The sequence below is a fragment of the Gouania willdenowi genome, chromosome 9 (assembly GCF_900634775.1).
Source record: "Gouania willdenowi chromosome 9, fGouWil2.1, whole genome shotgun sequence".
NCBI lineage: Eukaryota > Metazoa > Chordata > Actinopteri > Blenniiformes > Gobiesocidae > Gouania > Gouania willdenowi.
The window spans coordinates 339488-352911 of NC_041052.1; the positions used below are offsets into that span (position 1 = coordinate 339488).

A 13424-nucleotide genomic window follows, 5' to 3' on the forward strand; every position below is an offset into this window, starting at 1 on the left:
ATATAATATGTAATGCTCTGTAATTTAGCAGATGTCTAGCTCTGGACATAACTCATATACTCCTGTACTTTGTTGATTGTATATTTGCTAAATGAGGTTTTCAACTTACATTATGACTTAAGATCACACCCAGAAATTTATATTCATAAACTCTCTCCATTTCCATATTATTAATCTTTATTTTTACTTCAGTGTCTTTAATTCATTTACCAAAAATCCTCATTTTTGTTTTCATAATATTCATTGACAATTTGTTATTATCAAACCATTGTTTTAACTTATTTAATTCTGTTGAGATTTCAGTCATAAGTCTTTAGTTTTATCATCAGCAAATAGTATAAATTTCAGTTTGGTAGAGATATAACAAAGATCATTTATATATAGTAAAAACTATTCAGGACCCAAGATTGATCCTTGTGGCACACCACAGGTGATATGACACATTTCTGATGCTCATTCCTCTAGTTCTACTTCCTGTTTCCTGTCTAACATGTATGATATGACGCGGTTCAGTGCAACTCCACAAATGCCAGTATTTGGTGGTTCATTGAATCAAATGATTTTTTTAAGGTCTATAAATATTCCTACAGAGTGTAAATTATTATCTATGTTATTAGTTATTTCCTCATATACTTCTGTTAAAGGCAGTTCATCTATTGTTTCTAAAACCATGTTGACATTCATTGAGTAAATGACGTTGTTCTATAAACTTATCAAGATGATTTAAGAAAAGCTTTTCAAGGATCTTAGAGAACTGAGGTAGAACAGAAACTGGTCTATAATTTACACCTCATGACTGTCACCATTTTTAAATACAGAAACTTTTGCAATTTTCATTTGACTTGGGAATTTTCACATTTAGAGAGATAAATTACAAATATGAATTATGGGCACAACAATGTTGTGTATGACCCAATGTGTTTTAAAGGGGACATATCATGCTAAATCCACTTTTTTAGCCCATAAATTAATTTTGATGTATATTTAGATTGTTTAGAAGTACAGAAAAGTTCAAATTAATCTCTTCAGGTGCTCCATTGATATCTTTATATTCTGTTTTGGTCATATTTTTCAATCTGTTTCGATTTTTCGATTCTCTATTACATTTTTTGAACAATAACGTGAGCGGAACTGCCAAATTAAGACATCGACTCCAGGCCCAACATTTCGAGCAGCATCAGAACCTTTTCAAAGTGTCTGGTTGAGTTTTATTTTTTATAGAAATGTACCACATCTGTGGATAAGGTCATTTTTGTGTGTGTGAAGCACTTCAATGATGACTGCTTCATCAACCTCCACCAGTATAAAGAAGGATTTACAGAAAGACTTTGTCTGGTTGAGGGTTCAATTCCTTCTATCTTTGGAGACGATGAACAGAGCACTTCGGTAAGCTGTAAATAACGCTAAAAAGTGTGATGATAAGACGTCCCTGTCATTGTTTTGTTAGCATTAGCATTAGCACCGTCTTCATATGTTAGCGCTGTGTGCTCGTTTTAGATCCTTGATGATATGGCCTACGTGATTTAATTTAAGTCTAAAGTTTTCATTAGTCATTTCACTTTGACGTTTTTGTCTCTGAAAAGACTGTATTAAAATGCATTTCGTGACGTTAGCTTGGCGCTTGTGTTAGCTCACTTGTTAGGGTTCTGCAGGTTCATCATCATTTTTTTCATCTCGCTCCACTGGGTCAGACTCTGGCTCAAACATGTAAGGCTGGATGGACAAGTCTAACGTTGTTGACATTGTGTAAATAATGTGTGAATAAACTTTTTCTGCGCCGCTACATAATCGTATCTCTTCTATCAAACTACAAAAATGGCCGAGCAGGGTGGAGTTTAACCTGAAGAGGGGGCGGGGTATGGAGTGTCTCATTTGCATTTAAAGAGACAGCACCAAAATGAGTTGCTCTCAGAAGCACATCAGAAAAGGGTAGAAAAGGGGTGGAGCTATAATAATGAGGAATTCAGACCCAAGCATTGCAGTTCTGCTTTATATAGACCATAACTGTATGATTTATTTGTAAAAAGGAAGGATTTAAAACCATATGTCCCCTTTAAAATCAATATCTATTTAAAGTTTAAATACATCTGAAATTGTTTATGATGAAACAGATTGATTTATTGCTTATGTTCCTTAAAAATACATACAATACAATCAAGAGGCCCTTGAAAAAATAATTGCATATTAAATGAAAATCGCAATATTAAAGAAAAAAAATCGCAATTAGATTGTTTTCTAAAATCGTTCAGCCCAAATAACACAACTTATTACACAGGAAAAATGCTAAATTACCCAAATTTATCATCATCAAACTTCATTTCGGACACATGTATGGTCCATAGGAGACACAACACTACATACATATCAACAAACAACACAAATTAATTCACAAGACACTTTACACCCACATATAAACCCTTTATAACACTACAGAGAACAGAGTGTGTACACCTCTATGTACATCCAACCTTCACACATACTCATTGGTCATAATTAACTCTATACCAGAGGTCTGCAACCTGCGGCTCTGGAGCCTCATGTGGCTCTTTTATAATGACTCCCTATAGCTGTCAAAAATATTGAAATTATTTTCTTACAGATGTTTTTTTTTTTGGGTTTTAACCTCTATTTTATTTGGCATAATTTAAAATCAGAATCAGAATCAGAATCATCTTTATTGGCCAAGTGTATGTTGTACACACGAGGAATTTGACTCGGTCAACTGTGCTCTCTCCAATAGTGAAAACATTCAATAATAAACAATCAACTAGAAGAGATGATAAGTATAAACATAAGTATAAATATAAACAGTAGTTAGACTAGAATGTGCAAATAACAAGATGATAATAATAATAATAATAATAATAATAATAGTATAAAAAAAATAAACAAATACAAAATAAAAAATTAAAAAAAAATAAGATAAAAAGAAGGAAAAAAATAATAGAAAAGAAAGATAATAATAAAATATAATAATAATAAAAGGAAAATAGTGCAGTAGAGCATTGATAAGTAGTGCAGGAGAACATTTAAATTAAAGGTATGTACATGAACATTCTCAGTGTCAGATTGATCCAGGGTTGTTATGTTTGGTTCCAGGGTTTTTCCACAGAAACAGGACTGACATCATCATCTCAGTTAGTTCATTTTATACAAATATGCTTTTGTTATTTATAAAATGACAGATTTCTACACATCAAGTTCCCAGTGTAAAAGCGTAGTACCACGCACACTGCAGCACACAGCTTCAAAACACAGACAGAGAGCCCACATGAACAGCATTATACGGAGTAAAGTTGGTCATGGCAAGTAAAAAAAATAAAGAAAAAAAAATACACAAGCTCTCTGCAGATGACAAACATACCCTACCAGTTAAAAGTTGGACTACACCTTCTCATTTCCTTTTAATGAGTCTGTGTGTCCAAACCTTGGACCGGTAGCATCCGTCATGCACTTACATTTATCCCTTCTCATATCTATCTTGGACATCTTCACACATCTTTTTTTTGACCGTTTTCACACCATATCGCTGCTGTCACAATCACTGCTTGTATTTCTCTTGAGCTATACTGACTTTCCACTGGCCCTAGTTCAAACTGAAGCACATTAACTAAAATTGTATTTAAAAATGTCTTGCCTTCCACTGGCGCACAGGTGTGAGCCACAATCAGCTGTGGGTCACTAGTGCGCCGCACATAAATACAAACAGTCATAGTAGGAAATGTACAGTAAGTGAGCCAGGAAGCTTCTGAAAGTTAGAATAAAAATAGTCAACCTGATCCGCACTCCAATCTCTGCCTGAGACTTCGTGGCACTTTAGTGAGACGCTTTGGGTTTGACATAATTGCTGCTATGGTCTTTCGTAGAGATAAGGCACCTGACCAAATGGAAGGCTCTCTCAGCGTGCACCGAGAACATTGCAATTTACTGGTTGATAAAAGGCCTGGCTTTGGCAGTACTCCACTGAAATGATTGTTCCTTAAACCAAGACTACACAGGATAAAAAGGTAAAGAATACAAGTTACACAGTGGTCAAAGCCTGACATTCAAAAATTGAAGACAATAATGTCATTAATAAAAAGGGACGTGTAATAACGGTGTGGTTTTAAATTTGAGTATTTTTAACACAACTTATTGATCTAATAGAGAAAAGCCTTTTAAAAAATATATTCAAATTTGACCACAACCGCAACTGAAGGTTTAAAAAACACTAAATAGACAAAACCGTCTCCATGGCCTCACCCTGTAAAGGTGATTTTTAGGCACGTTTCTGGTAGCACTTGGAGCTTAGACGTAGACTTGAACTACAATCTGCTGGCTCAAGAAGTCTCATTCCAGTGAACGGTAATTTGGCAGAAGACTTATGAGCACTCCTCTGCAAATGCTTGGCTGCTTTTAATGGGTCCGGTTTATCTTCAAGGGTCTGTTAACTGTTGGGCAGCAAGCTGGAGGAGGAAATCCTTGCAGACGGCACATCACATCCAGCACAAGGGAACTTTCAACTTGGGAATTTAAACTTTCTTTTGTGTATTCTGGTTACAGGGGATACTGGCATTTGCCCAGGAGTCGTTACGTTTTGTCTGGACTCGAGGGAGTTAAAATACAAACTTGTTCACCTTTCTCATGGCTTTTCATTTCAATACATAGGAAAGTCAAAGCCACTTGATGAGACTGCCACTTGGGATTAATGAGATGCAACCTAGGTGAGAACTTGAGGTAGTCATTAGCTGTCTACCTGAACATAGGCAGATCTTTTTTCTCCAGTCAAACATTGAAGCTTGTTTAGATGATTTGAATGTTATGGCTTGTAGCAACAACAATCAGCATTTTCAAGGCAAAGCAGAGCAACTATGAAATTAGAACAGACGTAAAACTGAAAATGTGTAAATATCAAAAGTTAAAATGTAAGAAAAAAAAAAAAGAGATACTGTCGGTAGCCGCCAGTTAGGCATAGTCACTTTGGTGATGACGTGATGAGATCCTCCAGGAGATGAAAAGTTAGGAAAGGAGTAACAGGAGAGCTACTAGATGTCTTACAATGTTGACCTGTTTCTCAGCCTTCCTTTGCATCCACAGGCCATCATTCCGCTCCACAGTTTAGCCATGGGAACCATTTATTACAAGAGCACACACTTCTTGGTATTCTTTTTTGTGACGGGATACAACACTGCCCTGACAGCTTCAGCAAAAACCTCCCTGACACCACATGTAGCAACGCAGAACACTCCATGTATTTAACTGCTCCGATCTGCTTGGCCAAAGAGTTGCCCTGCTGCTGGGTGGTTGGAGCGAGACCCTGCTCCTTCAGCTTCTTCACCGTATCTGCGTCGCCTCGGAGGTCCTGCTTCGTGCCTACCAGTAGAATGGGAACACTGGGGCAGTGGTGGGACACCTCGGGGTGCCATTTGTGCCCAACATTGGCGTGGGGGGAGGGGCTGCCGATGGAAAAACAGATGATGAAAACGTTGGTCTGTGGGTATGAAAGGGTGCACAGGCGATCGTACTCCTCCTGGCCCGCCGTGTCCCACAGGTTGAGACTCACGGTGCGGCCATCGACGCTGATGTGAGCGCTGTAATTATCAAACACAGTGGGGATGTACTCCTCAGGGAAGGCGTTTGTTGTATAGGCGATCAGCAGGCAGGTTTTACCCACTGCCCCATCACCCACCCCACACACTTAATGGTCTGCATCATACGACCACTGGGGCTCCAGCACCGCCACTTGGCTTTCGATCTTTGGTAGCCTCGTCTAGTTCAATCACCTCTTACAGATGGTTTTAATGATTAATGATTTTGACACCAAATAAAATCAAGATATAACAATTTGTTAACCTGAAATAAATCACATTGTGCAATAACTCTACCACATTCCTACTTCACCTCCTGCAACATCTACAGACCATCAACTTTCCACCTGTAGCTAACCTTAAGTTTTAAATCCCTGGTAAGAAACTAAACCAACAAAAAGAACATTCTGGAAGAAAATATACATTTTAATTGTGTGGGGACAGATTAATTTAACTGCCAATATGCTTATATGGATGTTTTATGTGTGGCAAGATATTAGCAATTAGCATGTGTTGACTGACATTATGTGTTATCAAATCCAAGTTATTTTTGTTTCCCTTCAAATACATTGTCTAAAAAAAACACTCTTTACATAACATTATCCAATATAATTTTACCTGTATAGAATTTTAGACACTATGTTGTCTTCATTAAAAAGATATTTTTTAAAGTCCTTCCTCTGGAAGGACTTTAATCCATGTGAGATGAGGCCAAATAGCTCTTTTGACACATATTACATATATTAAAAAAAATACATATCAAATTTCTATACTATAATTCAAGAGAGGTCTGTGTGTGTGTGTGCGCGCGTGTGTGGAGCAAATATCTCTCCGACGTGGTGAATGTTCCACCTGAAACTTAGTCAAAGGGTTCCAAATACCCCGAGTTTGTGCATCTGTTATTTTGAAGTAATTTGGTGATTTCAAAATGTTTATTTTAATTTTATTTTACTTCTGGACGGCGCAGAAATGAAACCTATTCAGCTTTTGACCTCAGAGTGTGAGGGGGCGCTAGAGCACCATCTATATCTATTTCATTACACAGCTCAGTGTGTGCCAGAGCTTCTGTGGACTTCTCCCCAAACACACACCAAACGACAACAAAAATATGAAAATGACTCAAAATACACTAAACTAAATATTTATACAAAAAATACACAAAATGATTCCAGAATCACTACAATGGCAACAAAAAAACAATAATTATACAAAAAATACACAAAAACACAACAGAAAGAAACACACATACACATAATGACTGCAAAAAAACATACATTACAGAAAAATACACCAAATGAAAAAAATATAAAAATGAGTAAAAAAAACAACAAACACATTTATCATATTCATGTCTCATATAATTAAACCAGATAACTCACACACACTATTTTATTTTGCAGACAAATAAAACCCTTTATAACACTACAGAGTACAGTATGTACACCTCTATGTACATACAACCTTCTAACACATACTCATTTGGTCATAATTAACTCTACTTAAGCCCCTCCCACTATACATACTTCTGACGGGCACTGAACTAGTTAGAAGAAATACATATTACATGTATTACAATAAATAAATTGGGAAAGAGTAATACAAAATACTGCATCTACATTTCATAGATGAAAGATACATATGTTTGTCTGTTCGTGTTTTATATTAATCTTTTAGTGTCTGAGGTGATATAAAATAACAATGATTTAAATGATTTATTCCAGCCAGAGCAGACTCTACATTAATATGGACTTTTACCAACAATGTGTCAAAAATCTTTGACTGAAGCTTAAATAACATCTTTAACCATTAATTCTTTGTTTTAAAAGACCACAGGTTTTCACATTACTCTGAGAAGTGAGACGTGAGAAGACTTTACACAAAAAGGTCCAAGAAGCAGAAAATGTCAAAATCAGCCACGTTTCCAAGCAACGCAGATTTTTCCCTGAAGAATCACAGCAGTGACAAGTGTGTTAGAGTGGAAATTATAGTCCATCATTCTGTATGCCACACGCACACACACACACACACACGCGCGCACACGCGCACACACACGCGCACACACGCGCACACACGCGCGCACACACGCACACACACGCACACACACACACTATAGGGGAATATAGGATTTCTTTTGTCAATTTCACATAACATTTATATTCCGTTTTTTAAAAGAAACATTTTATCATTGTTTTCAGAAAATATTGGTTTTCAAGTCCTGTGAGGAAAAAAAAAAAATAACAGAAAAAGAATATATATATAGTGGGAGGAGCTTAAGTAGAGTTGTTAAATATGGCTGATGCCGCGGAAGCCTGCGATCGCATCCACAGCACCGTGACCCTCATCACTGGTGACTTTAATCATGCCTCTCTCTCCGCCACTATCCCCACATTCACACAGTATGTAAAGTGCCACACGAGGAACAATAAGACCCTGGACCTACTGTATGCTAACGTGAAGATTGCTTACACCTCTGCCCCCCTCCCCCCGCTCGGACGCTCAGACCACCACCTGGTAATACTGCGGCCTGAATACACACCCAAGGTGCGAAGGGAGCCAGCACAGAAGAGGTCCGTGAAAGTGTGGATTGAAGAGGCAGATGAGAGACTGAGAGACTGTTTCCAAACCACAGACTGGAACGTGATCTGCAGCTCTCATGGAGACGACATCGATGCCCTGACCCACTGCATTACGGACTACATCTTCTACAACTTCTGCGTGGACAACACTGTACCGACCCGGAAGTTACGGTGTTTCTCCAACAACCAACCCTGGGTGACTCCTGAGCTTAAAGCCCTCCTGAACCAGAAGAAAGGGGCTTTCTAATCAGGGGACAGAGAGGAGCAGAGAAGAGTCCAGCACGAGCTCCAGTGGAGGATCAGGAAGGCCAAGAAGGACTGTGGGGAGAAGCTGGAGGAGAGGGACTAAAGAACATCTCGGGATATAGACAGAGTGACAGCTGATGGAGACCAGTCGGCGGATGAATTCAACAAACACTTCAACCGTTATGATTCTCCCCTCACTCCCTCTGCCCCCTCCCTGCTCCCACCTCTTCACTCATCTCCAGCCCAGTGGACACTGCCCCCCTCCCCCGATGACCTTCACCTGCCTCCAGCCCCCCTGCACCCACGTCTCCAGCCCCTACCATACGGACTTCCTCCAGCACCTGCCCCACCCCCAGCAGTCCACCCTCACTCCCCCCTCTCCATCACACCGGACCAGGTGAGGAGAGAGCTAAGGCGACTGAAACAGAGGAAAGCTGCAGGACCAGACGGTATCAGTCCCAGGCTGCTGAGGACCTGTGCAGACCAGCTCTCTGAGGTCCTCAGCCACATCTACAACATCTCTCAGTGGCAGACTGAGACACCCTCAGTGCAAGAAGGAGCGCTACCACAAGGCCTTCATCCCCACTGCTGTTACACTGTACAACAAGACCCTAAAGTAACATGTGCAATAATTACCCCACTTTATTCCCTGTACCAGCATCACTTACTGACAACCTGCACGAGAACTGTAAACTTTGATATTCTAGTTTTTATAGTCTGTTCTAACTTTTATTTTATTTGTATTTATTCTTATTTCCTGATTGTTATAACTCCATCCCCTTAAGATGTTTGCTTTTACTTACTGTACATAAGATACCTCTTTTTACTATTTAACTGTCTGCACATTTCTTGTCTATTCTGCACACCCTGAGTGATCTTACTTAATGCCAAATGTAACAAGTAAATTTCTCCATTGTGAGATCAATAAAGGATTATCTTATCTTATCTTAAATGACTATGTGTTTGAAGGTTGGATATGATAAAAGACATATAATTTTGTATGACTAAAACTATTTATTTAGCATTTACCATTTCTTGTTCGGATGCCGTGGCGGACTCTATTCATAGGCACGCACACACATCTCTCCTCCGTGGGTTCACTCTCACACATGCACGCAGAGACCTGGAAGTACAGTATTCCCTCACTAAATTGCGGTTCACCTTTCGCGGCCTCTGTGTTTCATGGATTTTTTTTTACAGTGCAATTTTGGATGCATTTTTTTTACAGCATATGAACACACATTGTGTTCTGCATCCTGATTGGCTAATGCTGCGTTCACCCACCAGCGACACATCCAACTCAGTGAGTTTCACTGCCTGCTGAAGTGAGGAGCTGTGCTCCTTTTTCTCCTCTCAAACATAAACCACTAGTGAAAAAAGCCGGTGTGATTAGCGGCTAATGCTATGCTAGCTCAGTGCTACAGAGAGAACTTTTACCTGCTACTACCACCTCCTCACTGATTCTCCTCCACACCTAATCCTCATTAGTTCTGGTTATAAAGGGCGTGTCCTACAGCTCCAGGTGGTCACACACAGCTTCTACTCCATGGTTGAATGGGTGAACAGACCAGTGTCTGTGTTGATGGCCTGACGTCATTGTCAACAAAGACTCTGAAAGCGTTCGGCATCAATGTCTGATCACTAGCAGTGACTCTGTTGTATGTTTAAAAACAGGTTTAAGTTTTAAAATCTATAAAGGGTTGAATGTTTAAAAAAGAGAGAAATGTTAATTCCTGTCTGAGAAAAGTGTATAAAATGTGTGGTGAGGGGTTTTACAGCCTTAAAACATGTATAATAATAGTAAAAAAAAAGCTGACTACTTCGCCGATTTTTCCTATTGCAGTTTATTTTTAGAACATAACCCCAGAGATAAACGAGACTACTGTACCATGAAAAATAAACGTTTTGCAACACCAAAGTCGCAATTCTCTCTCTAAACGGCTCTTTGTGCTTTCAGCATGTAAGCATGTACAGTACATCCCGGCACTCTCACGCGCACCAGCCGTGTATAATAATAATATGAGAAGAAACACTCACCCTTGCACAGAACAAATGATAATCATCGTGGAGCTGCACAGGTTGTTGCGAGATAAAAAAAGAGACCCGGAAGTACCACAAAAAAACGTTTTGCAACACCAAAGTCGCAACTCTCAGCATGTATAACCCGGCACTCTCACATGTACGCGCATCAGCCGTTTGTGGGGGTGTAATGTCACCTCAGGGATCAATGGTTTATTCAATCTGATCAGCTTCATTGATTAAGTTTTGATCAACTTGATCTAAATTATCCAGACAAAATCATTCTTTTTAACATTTAAGGCAGTGATAAGCCCTAACATGTTCAATCACATCCCAGTGATGCAGTCATCATGTCTAAAAGTACTAGAGTAAACCCTGGTGTTTAATGATGAGTAAAAGTATCTAAAGTATCAGCTGATAGAGTTTAAACTAAAGAAACAACTAATCATGTCTCAAAGCAGTGAAATGATAAAGTGTGATAATGACCTGTAGCAGGAGCATCCGTGTTGGCTTGGCCTCCCACGGACTCTGATTGGTCAGTGTGAGCGCTGACACCTCATCATTGGAGCAATCAGTGCCTCTGGACTTTAACAGCTGACTGTAGGCAGGCTGACTGACATCTAGGAGGGAGTCCACCTACACACACACACAGAGTTAACACTGAGCACTGCCTGTGGATCCATTTCTTCAATATTAACTTTTATCAAATAAAGTGAAAAGTAGAGTTTGGACGAAAGTAAGAGCTTTTTTCTTAAGAGCCTGTCCTCTGAAGTATATCCTGGATTTAGTCTCAGTAACCATGGTGATTTAGCCTAAGTTACCATGATGATTTAGCCTGTTAAAAAGTTATCCAGCAGCGTAGTATAGCACACACTAATTAAATCCAGTTAAGATAAGTTATTGTGCTGAAAGTAAATCCAGCTCCAGAGGACAGGACCATCAGGTCTTGCTCATTCTCTGATTGTCACACAGAAAAAAACTAACTGATGGTTTTCTTGTAGAATACAGCTCAGAACAACCCTCTTCTATCTTAATTTCTTCTCCTGCACCAGAAAATTGTGAAAAGAAAAAGAAAAAAACATTTTCTTCTGTTTCAATATGCATTAACGTAGCTGCTGTAGCTTTGGTTGTTTAAGTCCAGCTGAAGCCTTTATCATCTCATAGTTCATAAACTGTGTTTTAACTGTGCTTGGTGTGCTTTGATCTAGTTCTACCTTCTTTCCTCTTGATGAGGACTGTATAAACACGTCTATGATGAGTTCTACCTGGACACAGAAGGAACCACTGAGCTCTGTCTTCTGAGCCTGGGAGAGACCTTCAGGGAGGACAGGATAGTCCAGGTCTCTGAGGTCAGTCAATAGCCACTGATCAAGAACCTGAAACAGACACAAACATCTCATAATGTTCTTTAGATTAAAAATTACACTTTGTCACTTTGAAACAAATGTGTCTGGAGTCATTTATATGAACAATAAGCCTCAAAATGAGACATACACTGTATACTTATATATATATACATATACAGCATATTATTTTACAACATTCTAAAACAGATATTGATCAGAAAGTAAAGCGCGTCAACCACTGTCCATCATTCAAATTCTATTCTTCAGTTTTATTTAAATTTCTCAAAAATTTTAAACAACAACAGTTCTCTTTCATAACATTCATTTTGATGTCTCACTATGGGATATACACATTCTTGTCATATCTCAGAAGCCCAATCTCATTACGCCAAATCTGATTTGCTGGTGAAATGTATTCATCGGCCGCAGGTAGTCCCTCCTACTATAAGTAGAGGGGGAAGAGAATATAACACAATTCAAAAACCTCTTCTCACTCAGAGTCATCTCCCCTTGCAGCAGCTTTACCGTCCACAGGTGGACCCTTTTCTGGATTCCGTCGCCTGACGCTGCTGTTTAATGCTTTTTTTCTGGTGTCGACCACACCAGGTCAACCAGTGTTTTCCCTGCTCTCCATGCTTGGTGTAACACTGCTTCAAGGCCCTGCACAGCCGTCGAGGGCCGACCGCTGACACTTGTTTTTGGCTCGGCTCACCGCTTCACTCATACCATAACACACCAGCGGCTCAGTTACGACACCACCCTCACCACCCCACCATGGTCGCCAGGCGTAGGGAGTTGGTGTTGGGATGATGATGACATTACTTCTGAACTCCTCATTTCAGAGGACAAAGAGGAGGACGACATTTTCGTCGCTTCTGTTGCCTCAATGGAGGGAGCTGAGGGAAGCACGCCAGCTTCTCCTCTTCCTGGCTTAGACATATTGAATGTGTACAGACGCCCCGCTGCTCGAATGGCCATCTCCTTGCCCGCCGTAGTGACCGAGACAACCAGGTGCTGTTAAGAGGGGAAGCGGTTCCCCGCGACCAGGGGTCTGGCGAAGCAACTGCTCCCTGTCTTCCCGGAGCTGCTGGATGAGGTGGCACGTTCCTGAAAGGACCAACCATTCAGCAGCAGGAGCTGTTGGTGCCGGGCGCTCCGTCCTTTGACTGTGAGGCTATGGAGAGTCTGGGCCTGCTCCGCATGCCCCAGGTGGAACCGCTGGTCACAGCAAACCTGCTCCTGTGGCCGTCTGTTATGTCCCCTCGGAGGCCGAGCCTGCCAGCCAAGTCCAACCGCTTACAGTCAACCCTGATGGAGCGCTCCTACAAGGCTGAGACACTCTTGGCCAGAGCACTCAACGTGTTGTTGCTGCTCATGGCATACCAGGCGGAGCTCTGTGACAACCTTGGGCCGACTCAGGACCCGGTCAGGTGGGAGGAGATGTCAGTGGTCACCGACCTGTGCCTCCGTGTCCAGCGCTGTGCAGCCCAGGCCACTGGGTTAGCGATGGGGGCCATGGTCCTCCAGGAGCGGGACCACTGGCTTGACCTGGCAAACCTGTCAGAGACTGAGAGGGGCAGCATCCTGGACATGCCCATCATTCCAGAGGGGATTTTCGGCTCCGCGCTGGCCTCTATGCAAAAGCGCTGTGTCGGGGAAAATGTACGGTT

At 40.6% G+C, this 13424-nt stretch overlaps 2 protein-coding genes across 4 annotated transcripts in view; both read right to left on the reverse strand.

Moving 5' to 3' along the window:
• The window catches only part of rmi1 (RMI1, RecQ mediated genome instability 1, homolog (S. cerevisiae)), a 33781-nt gene that overhangs the window by 3408 nt on the left and 16949 nt on the right, over positions 1 to 13424 (reverse strand). For all 3 annotated transcript variants that reach the window (XM_028457264.1, XM_028457263.1, XM_028457262.1), the window contains exons 3-4: positions 11674 to 11784; positions 10895 to 11044 (exon numbers count right to left, since the gene is read on the reverse strand). In XM_028457264.1, the coding sequence (XP_028313065.1) occupies positions 10895 to 11044; positions 11674 to 11784 (261 nt within the window). The remainder of the gene's footprint in view (positions 1 to 10894; positions 11045 to 11673; positions 11785 to 13424) is intronic.
• Positions 3676 to 5691, reverse strand: LOC114469607 (rho-related GTP-binding protein RhoG-like). The gene is given in 3 exon segments (XM_028457265.1): positions 3676 to 5215; positions 5218 to 5670; positions 5673 to 5691. Coding segments are annotated over 3 exon segments (570 nt in total). The 3' UTR covers positions 3676 to 5117.